The 23,337-nt window shown below is 42.5% G+C and overlaps 1 protein-coding gene across 6 annotated transcripts in view; it reads right to left on the bottom strand.

Annotated features, from left to right (window-relative positions):
- The window catches only part of KDM2B (lysine demethylase 2B), a 106,499-nt gene that overhangs the window by 49,320 nt on the left and 33,842 nt on the right, over positions 1-23,337 (bottom strand). For all 6 annotated transcript variants that reach the window (XM_041488440.1, XM_041488443.1, XM_041488441.1 and 3 more), the window contains 4 exons: positions 22,389-22,482; positions 21,372-21,525; positions 10,521-10,636; positions 4,142-4,268 (listed from right to left, as the gene is read on the bottom strand). In XM_041488440.1, the coding sequence (XP_041344374.1) occupies positions 4,142-4,268; positions 10,521-10,636; positions 21,372-21,525; positions 22,389-22,482 (491 nt within the window). The remainder of the gene's footprint in view (positions 1-4,141; positions 4,269-10,520; positions 10,637-21,371; positions 21,526-22,388; positions 22,483-23,337) is intronic.

The raw sequence follows: 23,337 nt of genomic DNA, 5'->3' as shown, positions 1-23,337 counted from the left end.
TAGCTCAGTGAAGAGGTGGAGCAGCAATGACTTGACCACAGGACAGAGCATTAGAAATCTTTTCTGTAACAGTTCACTTCCCTGTGGCTCTGGGCAGACCACTTAACTTTCCTCACAGTTATCCACTTGTACAAGAATAATTATACACAGTCTCTTTCCTTGCTGAAAAGCATCTTGCTGTATTAAAGAACTTAAAAGAAAGGGATGGAGATCAGGCATAATCATGAAACCTTTCTGAACTATTTAGAACAGGCCAGTGGGTAGTGTCTACCTTGCCATTCCCCTCCAAATCCTGCCACTGTGACTTGGGAGCAGCAGTTACTATCAGTCTGCTAAAGACAGCAATGGCATTTTCATTAGTAGAAAAACCCTGAGCATACTGGAAATGTATCCCATTGCTCCACTGCATGGAGCACCCCATACAGCAACCACACAATATACTCAGGTACCTGTCTATCATGAGCAAATCTATTCTATCCCCTGAGGAAGAGGGGGGAAAAAAGAGACATGGCTCTTTCACTGTGCCAGAGGGCATATTTTCTATATCCATCAGGCTTAACATACAGTTAGAGGCATCCTGTTAAAATTTTAGCAATGGGAATCTTCAAAGCTGCAGGCTACAGAGAAAGCACGTCTCTGATAGCCCAGGATCTTCTCCCAATTACTCTTTGTCAGCTCACTCTCAACATCCATATCTCACTGAAGGTCAACTGTGGTTGAAAACATCCAGTACAGACTCATTCATGATAAGAGTAAAAATAATGAAGACATATCCACCCTGAAAAACAGCACACATTCAAATCTAGTAGGAAACCCAAATAGGCTCCCTTCTGATTTCAGCTGGCAGGACAAATGTCCCAGTTGAGAGAGACAAGCAAAAGAAAAGAGAGAAAGAGATTGTGTGCTTTTACAGCAGCCTGTGATTGCTGTCATGTCGTCATCCCCCTGAGTGTTTGCCCTCCTGGGAGAGATCTGAGAAAGAACAGCCTCACACACTGCCTGGGAGGACACAGCCTGCAAATTCATCCTGGGCCTGAGCAATGGGGGAGGAAGGCACTGCCATCATCTTCCACCTCATTTAGAGCTGCACTCAGGTTTTTATTTAGGGAGTGGGAAGACTCCAGGTTTCAGCCTTGCCTCCACAGAGGTGGGGTTTTTTCCTGTCTGAACTTTTGTGAGTGGAGACATTTAGAAAACATACAAACAATACAAATTGCTACAGCTGCATACAAGTATCAGGACAGAGGTATCACAACACAATCACACAAATACACTTTCAGGAACAGACAATGTCTTGAAAGTCACTCTGAATTTAACAACCTTCATGCCAAAGCAAATAAATACTATGTATAAAAACACAGTATGGAAAGTCTAAAGATATCTTTAAAATCCAACAGCTGATTAACTGTTTTCTGTGTTCTACAACAATGTTCATTATCAAGATAGTCATTTTTTTTCTTTACACAGGAGAACAGAATCCCCATGAATTTTAAGAGAACTACTCCCTTGTGAATCCCAGATAATGTGGGCAGTGTCCTGCACTATCTCCAGTCAATGTCCTCCTCTACTGATAATCACTTTCTCAACTTCAAAGATCCACTACAGTCACTGTACCAGAAGCTATGTAAGTAAAGAAAGCAGCACAACTGGAGGGTGAAAAATAGACAGTTCTAGCACCCAAAAGGAAAGGCAGAGAACAGACATTTAGAACAAATTTAGAACAAATTTCCAGTCAAGGAAATTGTTTTTTAAAAGTAGGAGAAACATTTAGATTATTCAAGAGAAATTTCTGAAAATTAATAAAAGGATATGAAGAATTTTTCTTAAACCAAGAAGTACAGAAGACAATTAAATCTGCTGAGGGGTTTGAGGAGAAGTTAAGTACTTTGCTTCATTACTCTTAAGAAGAATAATGGGAAATTCTTTGTCAAGGGATACTCCCTCATGGGAAATCAAGAAATTGCTTGCAGATAGAGAAGTCCCTAAGGAAGAGACAATTTAAGGACTTTTGCAGCTCTGAAGAAAAGCTTAAAAACAAAGAAGTAGGGTTTGGAGCATGGATGTCTTTAGGATATCCCATCCCTCAGCAAGTGAACAATATCAAGATACAGGCTCCACAGAACAAACCAGTTTTAACTCAAAGATTACAGTTCATAGAGATTCAAGTCAAGAGGCTGCACACAGACCAGTTAAAAGAAAAGCAAAGCAAGAATTTGAAACAGTATTACTCACACAGAACAAAGCAATGCAGCTTTGTAAAGGTAAATAATGTACCTTTACTGCTTCGAATTTGGCAAATACCAAAGTGAAAGATCCAGCAGTATAGCAGACCTGGTCTTTTGAACCACAACCCCCACTAAATTAATTATTTTAAGGTAAAGTTTCTGCCAAGAAATAAAAACAAAACCCCAATTTTCTGGCAAAACAAAAGCATACATCTCTCTCTGCCAGCAACTGAAGCCACCACAGGTCACAAGACCCTGAGCAAGTCACCACCAAACCCTTTTCCAGCTAGCCAGGCTTTTCCTGAAGCCTTTGGAGCTGGCACTCTTTGGTCATGCAAAACAATCCTGTTCCCTCTAGACAGTGGACATCTATAGCTCCCAGTGAGCTTTTATATGACTGGAATATCTCCCAGCTAACTGGACTGAGGCACATTTTGTAGGGATCACCAAACTATTATCAGTAATTATGGAGCTGGGCTGGAATTCACACTGGTGATTTGGCTGGAAAAGGTCCCATCTCAATATCCTGAACCATCCACTCTCCACAGCTAATTTGTTCTGAAATTACACGTCGCTGATCTGGCACCTCTGCCCTGCCTGCAGGACCAGCTTCTTTCCATGCCAGTGGTTTAGACAACAGGAGATTGGTCCTTATTTTCCAAAGAATGCAGTTATCAGTTTTATCACTGCTTTCTGAAGAGCTGATCCAAAGGGCTAATTCATCCTTTCCTCCTCTAGGATAATCTTATGAGAAAAATTCCTCTGGACACAGAATTTCTGCTTAACTAACCTTTCTGACCAGGGTCTCAGCTAAAATGTGAAGCACACAAATGCCCAGTGACCCCAGGAATTCCCCCTGGCCTATCTACACAGATTATTAGCTCCATTAAATTATTCTTGGTCAGTAAAACTCACTGGAGAGCAACACCTGCCCTTAACTTCTTCAATCCTTCCTACTAAGAACTGTGCTCATAGGTGAACATTTCCCTTCTCTGTCCAGAGCCTGGGCAGTGCCAGCCATGCCAGGTTCACTCCAAGTGGCACCTCAGGGAGCAGGGGGCACAGAAATGCTTTAGTCCTCCTCCACACTTAACAAGTATCAGTTAAGACTGAGCTGGTGCTTGTGCTGTTTTCAGCCATTCTGTGCTTAAAAGCAGAGGGAACATGGACCATCACCACCTTTCATTAAAAGGAGGAAAAAGAAGGCAGTTCAGCACAGCAACAATTGGATTGGCACACACTGATGCAAAGCTCACACCAGTGCCAAGGCAATGCCTCAGGCACATCTGTCTGTCTCTCCTCTGGTCCATTTTCAGCTCTTGCTGTAAAGGTTTCTTTGACCTCCCTGTACCTGGGTTACAGATCATGGAGATTTGTGTAGGTGTTTTTTGGGTTTGCTCTTCTGCAGAACTAGAACCCAGTCACCAAAGAATTACAGGAGAATTTCAGGAAAAGAGAAGAGAAGAGAAAGAAGGCAGGTTTAGTGACCACAATATGTTCTGTACAGGAGCTGCTCTACAAAAGGACAAAACATCCACCCCAGCAGAGCACATCTGCAATACACACATTTCTGGCTACTGAGGTGCTGTGCTGAACATGGCAGTAAATCCTCAACTGTTTGGCAGATCATCCCAACACAAACATTACTGAAACCAATGAAAAAACACATCCAAAAATTATTTTTCTGGGATCCACTTGCTAAGGGAATGTTCAATACATGTAATTCAAAGTAGGTTGGTACTTCATGGAAACGCTTCAGAGTCAAAAATCTTCCCCACCCCAAAATAAAGAAACAGTTCATTACAATTTCTCCAGTTCTCCAGTTCAGTTTATAATCTGCTTTGCAGAAACCAAAGCAGCAGCTAGCCTGAGGTGCCAGCATCAGTTCTGAATCTGCACTCAAAGGATTCACTCACCAATTAACATTGATTCTTTCTGGTACTCTTTGCTGAGGTGGCAGCGCTGGGTCACACAGGACACGTATCTCTCCAGAACATACCAGCACATCTCATAGTAGAAAGGATAGCGGAATTTGGCGTGCACCTGGAAACAAATCAACACTGTCAGCCCATGGGGAAGGCAGAGAAGTTTGCAGCACAAGGGCCAGTCATCATTCCCATCGTGTTATCAAGAGCACAAACAGTGTGAGGAGGGGGAGGGGAGAGGGTGGGAGCAGGGAGCTGAATGCCTCCAGCATACGGAATGAGGAGCCAGCCTGCCTGCCACGACAGCATCATTTCTTGGTTCACTAATTTGTATCCTCTTGGGGTGGTGGGAGAGGAGAGGGTTTGTGTTCTTGTGAAATCATGAAACTGATGGATGGCCCCTACAGAATTATTTACCTGCTGTATAAACATAGGGTGGTCACATACAGATGTTAGTCACTAAAACTTAAAATAAAGGCGTGGGTTTTCATCTCCTGAACACTATCACAGGATTTTTATCAAAATGGCAACATCACCTAAAATGAGTCAAGCAGGAAATTCATCTTTTTCATTTGTGGTTGTCTCAACAATTTGATTAAAGAAATGAACACATAAATTCTTGATAACTACACATTAAAGTAAAAATCCCTTATGTGGTTTACCTTTTGGTAGCAAGTTAGCTTTTGCCACAAACAGAGTAAGAATAGAAGAGCAGGATTTTGACAAAAGATCCTGTCAAGCTGTGTACTTTTCCTTACATCTCAGACCTGTTGTTCTCACACAAAAAGCTGGATTCTCCAACACTAGTTATTTGTAAGAGTATTTCAGATACAAAAGAAAACAAAGAGGGTTTCCTTCCTTTCCAACATAGTTTTCTATCTGTAGAAGGTCACTGTACCACAGAAGGATGGGAAGCTCCTAAAATGCAGGAAGATGTGTGCATTTGTTGTGGTTTGGTAAAAATGGATGCCATGCATCTTGCATGCACTTGTACTTACACTGTACACCTCTTTCTCCTGGTGGCACAGAAATCTGTGTTTTGCAGGCTCACATGCATGCACTGCACTGGGATTACAGGAGCTGCTTTAAAACATTCTCTGCATATTCACTGCTCCCTAAGCCCAGGGGTGAGCGCCCACCTTTAGTGAAAAGCTGAACTGCACCAGAAAGGAGCATTATCTCAGAAAAAAAACCAAATCACCACCCACCACAGATCAGCCAAAAGCCCAAAGTCTGAACAGAACCACTAACCCAGCACCTGCAAACTCAGCCTCAGCTCTGCAGAGCAGGCACTGTCCAAACACCTGCATGGTGATCAAAGCATCCACCTGAGCAGATCACTGACTTACTGGAATGCCCAGATTTGAAACCTGTCCCCAAGGTGGACAGCCAAAGAACTTGCCTCTGTTCCCAGGGCACAGGAAATGCAAGCACTCTTAGCAGTCAAACAAAATGTAACAAAGGCAAAATATACTGTATTGTCACTCTAACTAGATGTATCACATTGTAGGATTTGTCCATGGCAATTCTCAGGAATTAAAATCCCTTAAATTCAACACAAATACAGCTGGCAAATCTGAACTGCTTGTTGCTACAGGTCATGCATCCAGCACTGCTGCCTTCCCAAATGTTTCCCTGTGTGGTTTGTTACAAAGCACACATACGAAAAAGGAAGGGAAAAAAGAAAAGGAAAAAAAAACCAACCAGCCAAACAACAATCCCCTAAATGTGAGAACATTTAACCCCAGGGCCTTTTTGCATTGAAGAAAATTTTTCCTTTAGTTTAGTTATTTGTCATAGAGAAGAGATCAAGTCACTTATGACTATTAGGGAACACAGGGGAAATTATCCATGCTAAAATATATGCTAATAAAGGAACTCAAATTTTTCCAAGAGAGCACTGCAGGAAACAAAATTTGCAAAGAATTGACTTACAAACAGGAAGCCGCCTTCCACCCCTCAGCCTTCAAAAGGTTTTCAGCCACATGCCTGGGAATATTAAAGACATCATTGCTCAACATTTGTTGACAGATTCTGAGCTTCACCAAATTTAGTTGTTACCAATGTTAATTCAATGTGAAAGACAAGGCAGTAATGCATGCAGTGCTCCCATTATGTATATCAATCTTTAATATTCAATTTGAGTTCCTAATTGCCTCGCTATCAATGTTCCAACCCACAGCAAATCCCTCCATGCCTCTGTAATCCACTGTTTGCCCGAGAAGGCTTTGCTTTTACAAACCTTCAGAAGGAAGAGCTCTCTACACCATCTGTAGACAGAGATACTGTGCAGAGATCTACAGGGCCTTCTGCCAGTGAAGAGACTCCAACAGTGCTTTAAAAACTTTTAAAGTTTGCCTTATGGAAAAGTATAGAGGAATATGCTCTTTGTGATATCCCTGCACATTTATTAATTATAACGGATGTGAACTGCATTATGTGCATGTCCATACTCTTTCCATTGTACACTCACAGGCAAATGAACTCTTAAGGGCAGGGGAGGAGGAATAAGAGAAAGAAGGAAAAAAATTAAAAATGTTCTGTGATGAGTTCGAAGTGTAATATCTGAGACAGACACTGCCAGAGGACTGAATTCCCCACCAGCAGGGAAATACACTGGATCATCTAATAGGCATTTCCAGCTCTAACTTCTGTGATTAATAATTTATAATCCACTGAAAAAAATTTTAATTATTCCTGTACAGCAAGAAAAAATCCTCTCTGGAATATGATCCATTTCTTCAGTTCAAAGTGAAATTATTTTAGAGATTTATATACCCCTCCAAAAACAAAACAAAAACCTTAAGCAAGTAAGACACATGTTTTCCTGAAAAAAGTCATAATCTCTTCCACAATGCTCATTAAAATCATTACAAGCTCCCCTTGTGTTTAATCAATCTAATCACACTATTGAAAAGCAATTTATGATTATTTACAAAATAATTAAGCTAGCCACTTAATATGTTATCTTGCATTCCAGAAAACCAAGTGAATAGCAAACACCATCATCTGTGAGTGACCACCTTACGTATATATTCAGAGTGTCCTTGTTCCCACCATGTTCCAATATTTTAAAGCAGTTAAATTTAGATTAATTGGGGTTAGGTTTGACACATTCTTCCTCCTCAATACTAGAGAGCTGTATCACCCCTGTGCCAAATGATGAATCCCTGCATGGCATCCTGCTCTGCAGCTCCTCAAGCTGGGCTTGCAGAGAGCTAAACAGCTTGGCCTGTTTGACTGGCTGTTAATTGGCCTCCAGGAAAGCCAGGCTGCAAAATGAGAGTCTCTACGAACTCTAAGGCTGGAGAATATTTGTTTACCTCAATTGCACATTAGGAGCTGTTCCCAACAATAGACATGTTTTTTATTACTCCTTAAAACTATTTTTAAATGGCTACAACCCTCTTAAAAAGTCTCCCAGGGGTATGAGGAATTAAGCTAGAATAAGCATGACAAGTATATAAACTAGGCAATTTTATCAAGCTGTAAATCAGCATTACCATTTCAACCCTGTATTTATTCTTGTCTGAGCTAAGACAATAACAACTACACCTAGCATAAAAATGACTTTGAATATCAGCAATCAAAGATGATTAAACATTACATAGCAGGTTTAAACACAGTGAAACCTCCATAAAATTGCTCTGTGCAAAATGAAGAGGGGAAGCACACCTGTATTACACTTTGATTTGAGTGTGGCAAATTACTTTGTCAATCACATCATGTAATTTACTTCTGTGCCATACACAATGGAAAGATCAATACGGATGAGAAACTCATTTGCAGTATGCTCACACTGGCAAATTTGGGTGAACTACACTGTACTGAGTCTGCCAGACCAGCCAGTGTATGAATGGAATTATTTCAACAAAGAAATGACAAAATTTGATTGACAAAGCAAATAATGTAGTACACACCAGAATCCTGTTTTGAAACCATTTCCCCTTCAAGATTCCTGCACGATATTTTTAGTTTTGGAGAAAGGGGGGAGTGTTATTATTTCTAAATCACAGTATTGATTTTCCTGCCTTTTATCAAACTTCTGTATGCCTTAGCTGCACGGCTTCTATTTTGTTTCTGTGCAGAAATTCTTGCTATTCTTCAACTGTTCACACAGTTCTGATTTTATACATCTGCCCACGAGCACAAGTTTGTGAGCACAGGTACAGCCTGTGCGTAACACGTTGCCAGCACACAGCAACATCCAAGTGCTGAAATTGCTTCTGTGAAGTCGTGGATATTCTGGGCTGCTGGCTTCCATAGGTCTTTTTTAAAGCACTCCACTATTTTTGCAAGGAAAATGATAAAGAACTACACAGACTTCAATGAAAATTTAAACAAAAAATGACAAGAACAAAGGTCTGATTTGGGATTTCCAAATGTGGCAGGATCCCTTTCCCAGTTAATAGTGACAGGACATTTTTCAAGATGCAGATACCCAACTCCCACAACCCTTCACAGGATCAGTGTGCCAGTAAATTTTAAAAGGCATTTCAGTGTAACTGGCTGGTTAGTTCATAGAAGTTACCAAAATATTTGACTGTTATAAGGAGTTTTGCCTGCTGGCATAAAAAGCTTAGAAAATCAAAGCTGCACCCAGCCTCCCAAGGAGAAGGGCCTTGAAGCACAGCTGAGCAGCTACAACCCAAGGTGTGTGACCTTGGGTAGCTCAAGTCCTGTGTCAACAAAATGTCCATTTTTATGCAACTTAAAGAAAACAGAGCATTTCCTGCCCATCTTCTCAGAAGACTTCAATGAAAATCACTTGTTTCTGGCATTGATCTTCCCTGCCAGTCTCCCCTTCTCCGTTCTGCAAGTGAGCTGCCTGTGCAAACATCCTTCCCAGCAACAACACACCCTCCCCTGCACACCTGCAGTGTACTCCCAGCATGTACTGCTGGTTCTTATTTACAGTCACTCTGGAAACCTTCCTGTGCCCAGTACCTCTGCCAGGTGAGCCCTTGCTGCTCCTGTCACCATAACTTTCCTGTCCAAGTCCCTCTGCACTTTCTCAAGACACTTGACAAACCCAGCTGTTCAAAGCCAGGCTGAATCCAGTCTGGTCTCTACTTTTGCTCTCTGCCGCACTCCTCTGTTCTAATTCCCCCTAAATTTCATCTTTTGTCTTCATTTCTCTTCCACTAAGAATTCGTTTTTCTGCTTCTCTTCATTAAAGTCACTCCAGGAAACCCACTGCTCCCCCCACTGTTTTGCAGTGTGAAGATTACCAGGCCTTGTACCCGCTGGGCAGCCAGGGGGGCTGGGGGGAGGACACCTCACTCCCACTGAGTCAGAGATGTACTTCAAAACAATTTGCATTTGCTCCAGGCCTATGCACTCTCACTGCAAAGAAAGCAATTTGGGGTAAAAGCCAACTTGGAGCAAGATTTGTGCCCTCTTGTAGGGGTGAACTACAGTGAACTGCACTGATGTCCAGAACACGCTATTTTAACACTTTTTAGTGAAGAAGAATTGCCATTTCCTGCCATTTTGCCCAAATCTCCACTAACACCAGAGCTGGCACCTGTGTCAATGGTTTATCAGCACTGTCTCAGAGTGAGGCCTCCAAAACAGTCCCCATCTGGATTGCACATCCCTCTAAACCATTTTTATATCAGAATGCCACAATGGTTTGCACAGGTTATTTAACAGCCTACTAAAACAGAGTCACTTCCTTCAGATGCTGCTGCTTTTTGAAACTCAGTGGATATGATGAGCAGGTGCCCTGCTTATTAACCAAGGATAAAACTGTCACCCCCAACAAAGAGGTGGCACAGTAACCTCCCCCAGCCTTTCCCTCAGGTGGGTGCTACAGCCAGATGAACATCACAATGTTCAGATCAATGTCCCACCCCGGCCCCTCTGCTCCAAGAAATTCTTGCATGGTATCAAGTCACTGTAGTGACTGCCAATTACAGAAGATGTCATTGCATACACAACTTCTGCACAGCTTTGTCAGTTCAGCTGTGGGCAGCAGAACCAGCCCAGTGCCATCAATTCTCCAGGATCAGGCATCCACCCCAGGTGTGCACAGAGAGGTGATAAGCAGAGGGTTACCAGAAATACTGGTACAAAGTTCTGTAAAGTGCAATATGTTTTTGTGCAGAAGGGAAGGTGTTTTACGTAAGTTTAACAGGCAGACAAAAGACACAGAAGGGACACATCTGTGGGAAGCACATGAGTAAATCCCACTAAAAATAACCAACGTTTGAAAGTCTCATTACTTCATGTTTACCTCTTGTTTCAACGACTGTGACACGGAGATCCCGTCAGTTGTTGTTTGTCAGAAGGGAATACGAGGGAGAGACTATGACAGATCATAGTCACAAAGAACTGCTCAGTTAAAAAGAGAATCAAGTATCCTTACCCTTGTTCTGTCCTCAATTTCATAGATGCGAAGCTGCATGGGAACATTAAAGCTATGCAGGATATTTCCACCAAACACCAGAGAATCTACTGGAGTATAAACCGCGTGTATCCACCCTAGAGAGGGAAAGCAAAGAACTGAGAATGCCTCGTGCTACGTAGCATTACAGAGCAATTTAAAATCAAATTTTAACAACCCTCTGAATCCCACTGTGCTGGGGATGAGAGGTTAAAGCAGTGAAAGGTTAAATGGGATGCTCACAGCCACACTTCAGGACTAGTCACAGCAGAAGGGCACCTTGTGACGTGCAGTCTTACAACCCTCTGTAAATCAGTTCTATTTATTCACCCAACACTTACAGTGTTTACTGAGCACACGCAAGTTTATGACTCAACCACATCCATGACTAAGAAGTAAATTCAGTCTGTTCCATACACTTGACTCTCAGACTGGCACCTCCAGCATGGCTGCAAACCATGTCAGCAGTGGTGGAGGGCCAAGGGCTGTAGGACTGGACTGAGGTACACCAAACTTCCTTCACACTAGCACCACAACACACCTTCAGCGGTAAAAGATTTCAAATTATTACCAGCCCTCCTTCAGGGGTGAAAGTTTCATCACCTACAATCAACTTCTGGAAGTAACCAAGAAATAATTTTCACTGCAAGGCTCAAGTGAAGGGATTTAACATTTCTGGTACTGGAGCTGATGAGACTGTTCTGACCCAATCCTACAAGGGACTGAATTAATTTCACAGGCTCCAAAGAATCTTCCATCACAATGAAAATCCAGGCACAGCAATTCAGACAGCCACACACCAGCTCTTCTGCCTCTGCATTGTTTGCTTGGTCTGTCAGGAGCTGAAACTCTGGCTATGCAAGACTGTAGCCTCTGATCTCTGCAGTGAAAAAGGAATTGATCCTGCTAATGATCTGGGACCCACAGAGACCTGACACTTTTTTTCCTCTTCTTTTTAATGAAAAGCATTACAATTTATAAACCAGCAGACAGCAAAGCAACATGGGGGGCAGTCAATTTTCTCCTGACTGTGCAGTACTTTCCATTAAAGCTGTGGCAGCTTTCCCTCACTTCCTGATCAGTGAGGGAGCAGGAAAATGCCTTTCAGCCTAGAGGGTTTTCCAGCCAGCAGCCACAAAAGTGCTCCTCCACAACAATTTTTCAGCCATAAAGGCCTGCAAAGCTCTGTCTGGGAAGTCCTTGAGCCACAGCAGATGGCAGGACTGGGGCTTTCATTTAAGGGCATGTTGGTAGGAGAGTGATGGGAAGGAAAAGAAATCAGCACTAGAATTTTCTCTCTGGAAACACAAGCCCATCACTCTGGATACGTTTTTCTGAATTTCAGAGTCAATGAATGGTAGAGGCTGGAGGGGACCTCTGGAGGTCCAACCCTCATGACCACCTAGAGCCAGCTGCACAGAACTATCTCCAGATGGCTCCATGGTGTCTCCTGGGATGAAGACTCCGTGGCCCCTCTGGGCAACCTGTTCCATGTTTCAGTCAATTTACAGGTCTGACTTCACACACTAAATGTGATGCATATAAAACCAGCATGTGGCTCATGGCTCTGGCAGCTCTCAGAATTATTCCATCTTTCCTTCTCTGCATAACTTCATTTCCAGATATCCAGCCTGTTTATTACTACCAAATCAAGAACAATCAACTAGAGAGGATTTTTTTTTTTCATGTAAGGGTAGGGTGGCAACTACACACATCAACACTATAAATACTTCACAGCTGAAGTAGTTCAGCACCTCACATGAAATACATCAGCCTGTACTAAAAGCAAACTACTACAAAAATACATGATCCTCGTCCTAGTCTTTGGGAAGGAAAACAGATCCAAGGTCAAAGAAGTTGGGGCCACTGATTCCACTGGATAAACAAAGATTTCTGTGGTTGGGGGGAAAGAGTGGAAACCACGTGCTGAGGCAAATCTGGTCCTCAAAGCCAACTCTTTGGCTGGGTGCTGAAACAGGGCTGGTTTGCGTGACAATCCACTTTAATTGTCAGGTTTAGAGATTAACAAAGTGAAACTTGAAAAAGTGAAATGACTTTCATGGCCCCACAAGTGAGTGCTGGCAGAAGACAGCTCAGAACCAGGCAGTTACCAGCAGAACACTGAGGAGTCCTCAGCACCACTTCCCACAGCAGTTCTCTCAGCACAGATGTCAATGTCCAACCTTAGTGCAGCTGTTATTTTAGTAAAATTATCAACAACATTCAAAATACAATTTGCTATCAAATATTTGCAACTTGATTAAAAGGAGTAACTGAGCTGATTCTTGTCCTATTTAAAAGGTTAAAAGGAGATATCCCTTCATTTAATAATCAATAAAATTAAATTCCATCAATGCAGTTGTTCCTTGAGTGGGTGCTTCCACTGAAACCACACAGTAGCCTTCTCCTACAAACTGTATTTCCTCAGTGAACATTTCCCACTGGAGTGCAGCTGGTTTCATTGTTTCCTGGTCTTTGGGTCTCTCAACAAACCTTCCCTGACTTCTCAACGCTACCCCTGCGAGATGCCAAGGGTTTTTGTGTTAATAACTGCTAGACTTTCTTGGTAGTAGTCCAAATATTTTTGGAAGAAATGTGGAAGGATCTATCACTGGCTTGAGCCAATGCTCTAACAAATGGTGTTCCAGACATGACAAACCCTTGCACAGAAAGAATAATGAACAAAAATATCGTTTCAAACAAGCATTCTTGCAGAGCTGGTACAGTGCAAACTGAAAATCTTCTGTAACATATCTGAAACAACCTCTGGCTCTGTGGAGAAGGTCTTTAATTCCCTACTTGCATTTATAATCCAGGACTAAACATCTTACAAGCAATTAGTACCTTCAGCTCCCAGCTGCTGAATTAACTGAACACTAGGTCCTTCAAGCAGCAAGTATTTCTAATAACAAGACTGAAAATATTGCTCTTAATGACACAGTTGTCAGTAGCAAAATCCTTTAAAACATAACACTAAAATCCATCAGGACTGGGAAAAGAAAAATAAACGAGAGACCAAGCAGCAAAGTCATCATATAAAGTCCTGGGAAGTCAAGTTCCTACCCCTGCCAAGGCAGGGATGATTTCCAGGCATGGCTCTGATAGGCACAGATGCTGCCTGTGGGTACCCTCCCCTCAGTGCTGAAGTGCTGAGCTGGGCACACAGCTCAGTCCTGGGGAATCCCAGATTTCCTGCAGTCCATGTGCTCCCACAGGCAGCATCCAGCTCAGCCCCTCTGCAGGACACAGCCCTGTCAGAGGAGTCACCTGCGCATAAAATAGATTTTGGTCACTCAGCTGTGCAGCATTTCAGTCACACTGCATCCCAAAATAGCTTCCACTTGCCTGAGGAACGTACGTGCATAACTGAAACTGCAGAGACACGAGCACCAAGAGGTGGATTCCAGGGACACAGGACAGAATGGGCAAGGTTAGACAAAAAAGATGGGAAAACTGACAAGGTACAAAATCCCAGCAAGACTGGCACAGATGTTGCAGAGGAAAAAACTCAACATGAAAATCTCTTGTTCTAATACTAGGCTGTGTATGGAGAAAAACTGGAGGTCAGCACCAGAAAAGCAGAAATAGGAGGAAAGAGAGATGAGCAGAAAACAGGAAACAGTTTCCATCAGGGTAATGTATTGTGGAAATGAGCTCTGAGGAATGAGAAGCTTGGATGGCACATTCAATCCATTCCCACAGCTTAGCTACAGCACGACTCAGAAATAAACTGAGGAGGATGAATGTTCATTGTGACCATTTGCAAACAAAAACACCCATCTTGTCAGCTCCCCAATTACCATGTTTTTTAAAGGGGAAGACAAACCTCCAGAGCAGGAGGAGCTGCACGTATGGTGAAGACAAAAGGACAGCCAAGGGGTTTGCTTTAATGTCATCCACCAGACCCCTGCCTCACCTTCACCTGTGCTGTTACATTTTGCTGGATGCATTGAAGGTCTGTTGACATTTCAGATCATGTCACCTGTGCTGAACAGCCTGTCATGACAGCTCCTGTGTGTCTGACTTCCAGCTCTCACAGCACAAACTTCCCCCACAGCCCCCAATACCAAGACCTGTGGAGTGAGTTCATCAGTTCTCTCCTCAGTCACTGCTCTGTGCTGCTCACACAAACCCTGCCACTGCTGCACAACCCTCTGTGTTCCATGGCTTCATGTGAGACAGGAGATAACACCTCACCTCTTGGCAATTGTCTCAAAAACAGAGAAAAACACCAAAAATTTAATTTTATCCTTAATGCTTAAAAAAGCACTGGAATAATATCAGAACAACTGGAATAAGGATTGAAAAAGTCAAAAGTCAGTGGAACAAGAAATCGTTAATTTTTGTCGGAAAACCACAAATAAAAGCACCTGCTAAATATTACCTAAAGCTACAATTAAATCCTACAGATGAGAGGAGGACATTGACTGTGGGGCTTTGAGGACCAGCCATGAACCAGGAAGATTCTTGCCCTTGGGTGACCATGCCCCAAGCAGCCTGTGCCCACAGCAGTGACAGGAAGGTGGAACAGCTCCTGCCCAGCCCTGCCCACCACAGGCTCAGCCACGTGGGATAAATGGATTTGGGAGTACAGACACTGCAGTCACTGCTCCCAGCCCTCATGTCAAGCCTCAATAAGACCAGCCACTTAAGGTTTTTCTGAAGTTGATGGTTTTTATTTCAGCTCCTGGCGATCAATAAGTGCTTTTTCCTTCCCAAAACAATCCTAGTGTATGAAGCCAAGCCAACACCGAGCAGGAATTCTCTTCAGGAGACTCAGAAATGCTCTCAGCTGATTTACAGTTATGAATTATTCCACCACTCCTAAGATACACTTGAATATTTAGATGTTATCATCTCTAGTAAATCAAGAAGGTAAAATTAACAGTAACAAACACTTTTTCTGAACAGTTAAAAGAAAGATATAATCTCATTATCTTTTGAATTTTATAAAACAAGTATTATTAAACATTGCAAACTTGTTAGAAGATTTCAGTGGGCTGCAAATTCCTACTCAAGGATGCAATCATCCATCTGAGAATAATGAAAAAGAATATTAACTTATAAAGCTGTGGGGCAAACAGCCTACAAGCTCCAAGCCAAAACCATGGTGCATCTGTTTCCATTAGTAACTGAACTGATATTGTGCCTTGTGCTATAGGAGTTGCCACACATTTTCCTGCAATTCTACAGCAACTTGGGGTGGAAAAGATGAAATATATAGTCTCAAAAATAAAAAGTGATTAAAGAGATAACCTGAGAGTGGGCACTGCCAGCAAATCTCAAAAGAAGAATGACTGCATCATAACAGTGCCCACAACCAAATCTAACAAGGAAAGATCATGTTTACTTTTTTAAAGTTAAGTATTTACTAATTCTGCCCCAGTAGTACAAGTAATACAGCAACTCTCAATCTTAAATTGTTTTTAAGAATGAAGCAGAACTTGGAATTAGGTACAGAATCAAAAATCCAGCATCATGCTGTCACCTTCCATCTGAAAGCAGACACTCAAAGCAAAAAGCCTCTCCTCTTTGATCCCCTCCACAATCTTCTTCATGTGGTCCCTGAGGTTCCAGGCACGGAGATTCCATTAATGTCAGTGGAAGCTCACAGAATGGGAAAAGCTAAACAGCAACCAAAACCAGCCAGGCAGCTCTGCAGCCCTAGCACAACACCCTGCAAAAAATGTACCAGCCAGATTTTAATAGCCTGTCATTCTCCTGCTGTAAGGGCTATGTGCCACCTTCTGGCCCCATCACACAATAATCCATCAAACTCTCACTGGCACAGCAGAGGTGACCTAGGACCACACACTCCTAATAGGCAAAATGCCACTGATAACCACTGAGACAGCATCTGAAACACTTTGAATCCCTGCAAATAGCTGCCTGCAGTCCACACAGAACATCTCTTTCTGTCCACTCTCCTTCCCAAAAACATTCATCTGAGAAAGGTCATTATTTCTGCATTTGACTGGAGACAAGAACTCTGGAGCACTTTCAGGTTACCACAATAATTAAGAGAGACTCTAACAGCATGTTTCCATGCCAAAGGCCCTGAAGTGCAGTACAGAGAACATAAGAAAAATAAAGTAAAACAAACAGCTTACTCCTCAGTGGAACACTGCCAGCTCCCAGGTGAAACACAACTGTTATGAAATTGCACGCAGCAACACGAGAAGTTTGAAGAAGAACCAGAAAGGAACATCATCCAGTTGACAGCAGGTCACCCTGTCTGGATTTTATCGTAGGAATGTTGAATAAATCAGCACTGCAGAAGTCTTCTGCAATATCTAATGGCAGCCCAACATCTCACCTCTTCCATGGACTCACATTAAAGCTACAGCTTTGAAAAGCCTACAGTAAGATCAGAAGACCCAACCCAAGCCCACTGCCTCTGCCCAGTGACAGACGCTCAGAAAAAGGCTGTAAGAAAGAGAGGATGATAGAGCAACCCCTGGCAGCATCAGCCATCTCCTCCCACAGGAACCAAAACGAGGATGTTTGCACATTCTCTGAGACCAATCACACTGCAAACCCTGGAATCAACCTGTATCCACAACAAGTGGGGCAACTACCTCAGAGGTCAGCAAAACTGGTCTTCAAAAAAAAAAAAAAAAAAAGAAAAGAAAATCCAAGTTTATCCATATTCTGACACACACATCAGTGACAATCCAAAACTGGCTGGAGTTCACCTTTTCAAGACACTGATTGCTCTCTGACTTCACAACATTAACAGGCAAAAACATCGCAAGACACATTTTCCACAGGATACTACAAGCTGGCTGCTTTTGTCTGTACCAATTTTACATGGGTGAACTCCCCTGAATTTGAAGTGCAAGTGTCTGCACCAGACATATATAGACATGCATGAAAGAAAAGGTCATTCTTTGAAAGAGAGGCCTTCCAAAAAACTGAGAGAAAAGCAAGTTTAACATATTTCAAATTATGGCCAAAATCCTGCTTGTAGAGGACAACAAGCAGGAGGAGAAAGACAATATCCATGTCAGAGGTCCATCACTCACAATCAAAATTACATATTCAGCAAGACTAAGACTTAAAAGAGCAAGTGGATTGAAAAAAAAAGATGAATTTTTGTGCATGCTTAATTTTGAGCTTGGGTTTAGGTAACACCAGTGATGTTTAGGAGGACATGAGAGGAACTAATGTGGTGTCCAGAGGCCAAGAGAGAGGGAAATCAATGGATGCACCACTTGAGAAAACAAGTGCAAGGAGAGAAGTGAAAGACAGTTTACAGAGAATAAAGACTGGAGTGGAGGGTGAAGGGCAAGAGAAGGAGAGAGAAAGGTTCCAGTGAAGTTACGCAGTGATGTAAAAGGAGGAAATACTTATAAAGGGAGAAGCACTGAAGGTAAAAAACCTGGTTAACTGGCATTAGCTTAGTGAGGGGTATTTCAAAAAGGCTGTAGAGGAAGTCAGGATATAACAGAGCAACTGGCCTGTAGAAGCCAAAAACACGTGTCCACAGAAATCCTGAGCTGTAGAAATCCGAGGGATGCTGCCCAAACACTGATTCTGTGTGTCCCAGCACAGTGATGGGAGATACCTTAATTACTACCCCATTAACACCATTGCAACAGACTCCAAACACTTGACACATCCTCCCTGAAAAGTCATCACATGGTGCAGAAGAAAACTACAGCAAAAATAGTACTGGACAAGCTCTAGATTTGACTGTGGCTGGTAAAATTTTGTTGTTTCCCTACTGAGACAATAACTGAGAACTGAAATGATCCTTTTTCTGTTCTGGATCATCACAGTTTCCACCTGAAGCACACTTTATAAAGAATTTCCCTTTTATTTGGCATGTGAGTCAGATAGGCAGCATCCCCTGTCCACTATTCCAGAAGGAGATGTATTACCTTGACTAGATTTCATCTGTGGTGAATGTTTACCATATGGAAACTGTACATATCAAACTCTGCCCATGGTAACATACACAGTGTAAATATCCTGGGGCTGCAACACAAACTTTTCCTGTATAAGGAAAAGTTTGCTCCCATCCTGGGGAAACAATAGTTTGAGTTCTACAGAAAAAAAAATTTAAAATGATTCCTTGACACTGGAAGCAGTTATGGCTTCCTCCCCTCTTGAACCTTCAGCTGGTCTAACATCTTGAATCTAATCTGGCCATAAACCTCAGAATGGCACAATGTGTGTCTTTCTCAATCAACAATTATGCTAACACCAGTTGCATTAGTGGAAAAGGCCAGGTTCCTAGTTGATTTTATCACTTTTCCACAGACTTTAGCAGAGTTATCACCCTTGACTCACCAAAGGGAATCACTAAAGTGGGAGATGAGAACTTGTAACTGTGCATGGCTCGTGTGGAGCAGCCCCCTGGGGCCACCAGGGCACAGCTGGGCTCCTGCAAGGGTATCCCTCAGAATCCCAGCTTGCTCCCCCCTCCCCATATTTAGGAGGAACTCCTAAAATGCTGAAAAATGCACCTTGGTCCCTAACAACTCACTGTGCTGACAATACTGGGCTCAATTCCTCCTTGATACCACAGCTGGGGTCGTGCTCTCAGGGCTCTGCAGGGTTACAAACACCAGCAGAAATCTACTGGTTTAAACTTAATCCTGAAAGGATGATGGCAGTGATGGAGAGGAAAATACCCTGAGGCCCTGGTGAGCACTATAATTATGCCTTCCTGAAGAATGATCCCCATTCTTCTCCAAGTGGTTTGTACTTTTGGGGATTTACTGGATCTACTGCTGATTCCAGATTCTCAGGCAAACCTTCCATTTCTCAGCAGACTGTGATTTCACTCCCTCACTTGTCTTCTTACAGTCTTCTCTACCTACTTCACTCTCACAGTGCTATGGTATAACAGAATTTCTAGGACTACTCCCAAAAATTACTCGAAAGCAGAAGAAGAGCAGGATATTTTATGGGAAAGGTCCCGTGCTGAAATGTTCCCCATTCACAGCCCAGCTGAGCATTAATTCCTCTACACTTTCTGTGAGCAAACCTGTAATTAGAAGGTATTTCCTCATGGATGAGTTGAGGCTGGTCAAGGGTTTATCAGGCTCAATTGAAAATACAGGACACGCTGCTTTTACAGACATCCATAAACAGAATCTAAACACTAAGAACACTTCTAAAGCACATAAAAACCACTTTCAAACATTAACTAACATGATATGTGCTCAAACCAGAGCAAAGAGGTCACAGGAATTGACCTGTTTTACACAGCTGTGCTCAATTCACTGACCTGGAACAGCCTTTAATTAGGCATTTCCATACTCTTAAAACAAAGGCAGAAATAATGCCCTTTCACACAAATAAGAGATTTGCAAGTAAGTTTTCCAAACAACACAGAGCAGAGCAAAAATCTTTGAATCTATGAGGTGCTTACAGAGAAATTATTCATAAATGCCTTTCAAATCTGGCACGGAGCCTAAAATGTCTGAGGTATTGGCATTTCTGTACTTGGGGCTTTCCTAAGAAAACAGAAACTACAGTCAAAAACCCATTTGGAATCACTTTGTGTCAGCCACCATGTTACAGCTGTGTCCTGTCCAAGCTCCCACAACCTGCAGTGTTCCAGCTGCTGAACATGACTGAACTGACATACAGAAAGTCTTACTTGTAGGAGGCTTTTCACAGGAGGATGGAGATAAATAGAAGATGCAGTAATGGGATCTAAGCAAACAGCAGAGCCACACTCAAACACCCAGCTCAAACAGTAACGGCACATTCTGACCTCTTTCAAGCCAAGATCTAATTCCTCTACAGATTAACTCCCCCACCCTCAAAGTCATTTTGCCTGTCATCTCCCAGGCTGATTCTTAACAAATACTTACAAATGTGCACATTTGTGGCCTTCAATTGATCCTAACAACACTCCCCAGATGAGAAGAACATTGTCCCTGTCTCTGCATGACCTGCATTCTCTCTGTCTCTAGGTTAAAAAATAATAATTTTATCTCCACAGAGTAATTAATTCCAGAGCTGAAAAGCTACCATCCTGCCTTTCTGATATGTAGAAAGTCTACCTATATTTATTTCCCTGGTAAGATCCAATAGGCAGAGGCAATGTGTTAAATTATTATAAACAAACTTACAGTCCCATAACAGTCACGGAAAGCAAAGTCTGATATCATCTTAAATGAGGGCTGTTACACATTCCACCACCCTTAATCCAGTTTAGGCAGGAGCTGAAAGGGCTGAAGCATCAGCCTTCAAAGCTACAAATATTTGGTGGCTTTGCAAGGTGAACCTGGATCATGCAACACAGCTTCTGAGGTGGGCAGCAGTGTAAAACTGAGTGTGGCTGGGCTGCTGGAAGATGTCCAGATTCAGCACCATCTGACCAGTTGTAACAATGAAGCTGTTTCCTCAAGAAGCAACCTGAGGGAGCACAGCACCTGCTCTCCCATGCACTGGAATCTCTCTGGAGTTCCACCAAGACCCACCTCTGGCTACAGATAGAGGCAAAGGAGCAAGTTACTGAACTGCAGGTGAAACCTGCCAGAAGAGATCACAAAAAGAGAAAACTGTCTTTCCCAGAAAGCTAACAGCAGCAGTCAGTACAGCTCTGATGAGAAGTGGTGAACTGACAGCTCCAGAGGCCCAACTCCTCTCTTCTTTCTCCCAGTACACACACGTGATCACTGTACACACTTCCTCACAGTACATTTTCCATCAGTCTTAATTTCTGGAAAATGAAGCACATTTAGTCCCTGGCCTTTCATCTGCCACAGCAAATAAAGAGGTCAGTATGGGGTTTAGGTGTGAAGAATTGTTTTACACAGAACTGTTAGCAAAGCACAATCCCAGTCATTCCAGGTTAGTTAACAGGGATACCTGAAGGAATGAAGAACGTGTAGCCTTGTTTCAGCTCAATTCTTTGGCACCGTTCCACCCTGTCTCCCAGAAAGATATCACTTTGCTTTCCTGAGAGAACCCATTCTTCATAAAGTTCTAGATTCTGCAGAGTAGGTGGAATCAGCCAGAAGATCTAAAAACAAAATGAAGATTTAATTATTACCAACAGTCAACAAAAAGAAACAGCTGAGAGACTCCACCAAGGTTACAGTGTATTAGGCAAATGAGCTGCTTTCTGCATGAAACACTTGTTTTCCAGGTGTTGTACACAGAGGCACACACAGACAGCAGCAGCAATTAGCCCACGTGCTGGAAGTGCCTGGGTAACTGTCACTTGTCATCTCTCTTCCAGAAATATCTTACTCAGAAGCTGCCTGTGGTTTACCTGCAGTTCAGAACTGCATGTTGGTACAGAGAGGAACAGGATCTGTACCACTGACTGACTTCAGTTCCCACCACACACTGGCCACACTCCAACTGGGAAAAACATCCTAAACCAGGAAAGATGGTAATACAGCTCTACATGCTGTGTATTTTAAGGCTTCTGTATCCTTTAATGTTTCAGTTCTGGCTTACTATGCTGTACACACCAAAGAAACGTGAAATCTCTAAAAGGAACAGAAGCTTTAGCTCCAGAGGCTTGTGAGGGCACTCTGACCCAACAAGGGTACACACAGCCAGCCACATCTCACTGCAAGATACTTCTGGACCACACAGCAACAACGAGCCTAGAAGCACCAGCACCAGCAAATAACACATTTGGTATTTCAAATAAATCACGTGTTTGTTTCATAACGGTGACCGGTGTCCTTCTAGTTCAGTAAACTCTGTGTGTATCAACAAAGCTGCTGAAACAGTCTGATCACTGGCTGATCCCCTCAAGGGAAAAAAAAAAAAAAAACAGAGAAAGAAAGGGAAAAAAAGAAAAAAAGCAACCCCTCCGCTCTGTAAACGGCACAGAGAAATAAAATCAAATATCAAAAAAGGTTCACCTACCTTCCCCCCACGGAAAACGTGATACCACACTGAAGTGCCACCAAAATCAATATGAAAATCAGTGAAGCATCCTTTCACACTCATCAAACAGTACCTGCAAGTAGAGTGAAGGACAAAAATGAATCAGTCTGAAACAGTATTTTTCACATCTTAATTTGCAGAGGTTAACTGCCTGTGCAATGCTGCTTCCACCAATTAAGTTTCTGCATTTACAAGACAGGAATTTGTCTCATGAAGGTAACAAGGTTTCTGCTGAAAACTGCGTATCTCCATGTCTGAGTTTGCTGCTCATACAAGAGGAATTAAAGCTTCCAGAGTTAGGGAATAGAAAAACATTAAAAGTTAGGCTGCTCAGAAATATTTCTTATGGCACTGCCAGTCCCTGGGGTGATCTGTTTAATGCTCTCCTTCATCGCTTCAGAGACAGAGCCTTCACCAGAAGTTGTACACAAATTGCTGCAAAGTTTTGAAAAATCTAATTTGCTTATAAATCCTCCTGAATGTTCTTTACCTACTTGCCACTCATGCCATTTTTGCAAAGATTAGGGGACAGAAACCTCATTTGGCAAACTAACTCCTTTTTGTTCACATTTCTAGGCATTCTGCATCAAAACACATAAAGGACCCAGCTGGCAGCCACACTAACTATCAAATCCACTATTTTTTACGCCGTCTTGATACAGGATTTGAGCAGTTTAAAGTCTGCATTGCTGGAAAAGACACAAGAGCTGTGGTCTGGCTGCAGGAATCTCCAGCCTGCAGCCACCATCTGTAACTAATGGCCGAATCACAGCCTCCCTCCTCACTGTAGGCACCTTTGCAAACGCAGGAAACACACACCACTTAACCCACTAACCTCTTTTCCTTGTTCCGGTCTCCGTTTCATGGCTTTTTTTTTTTTTTTTTTTTTTTTTTTTTTTTTTTTTTTTTTTTGGGGGTGTTGGGAAAA

Source organism: Pyrgilauda ruficollis, unplaced genomic scaffold (genome assembly GCF_017590135.1).
Source record: "Pyrgilauda ruficollis isolate IOZ18807 unplaced genomic scaffold, ASM1759013v1 scaffold9, whole genome shotgun sequence".
Taxonomy (NCBI): Eukaryota; Metazoa; Chordata; class Aves; order Passeriformes; family Passeridae; genus Pyrgilauda; species Pyrgilauda ruficollis.
The sequence above is the reverse complement of the archived record's forward strand: the minus strand, read 5'-3'. Positions and strand labels throughout refer to the sequence as shown.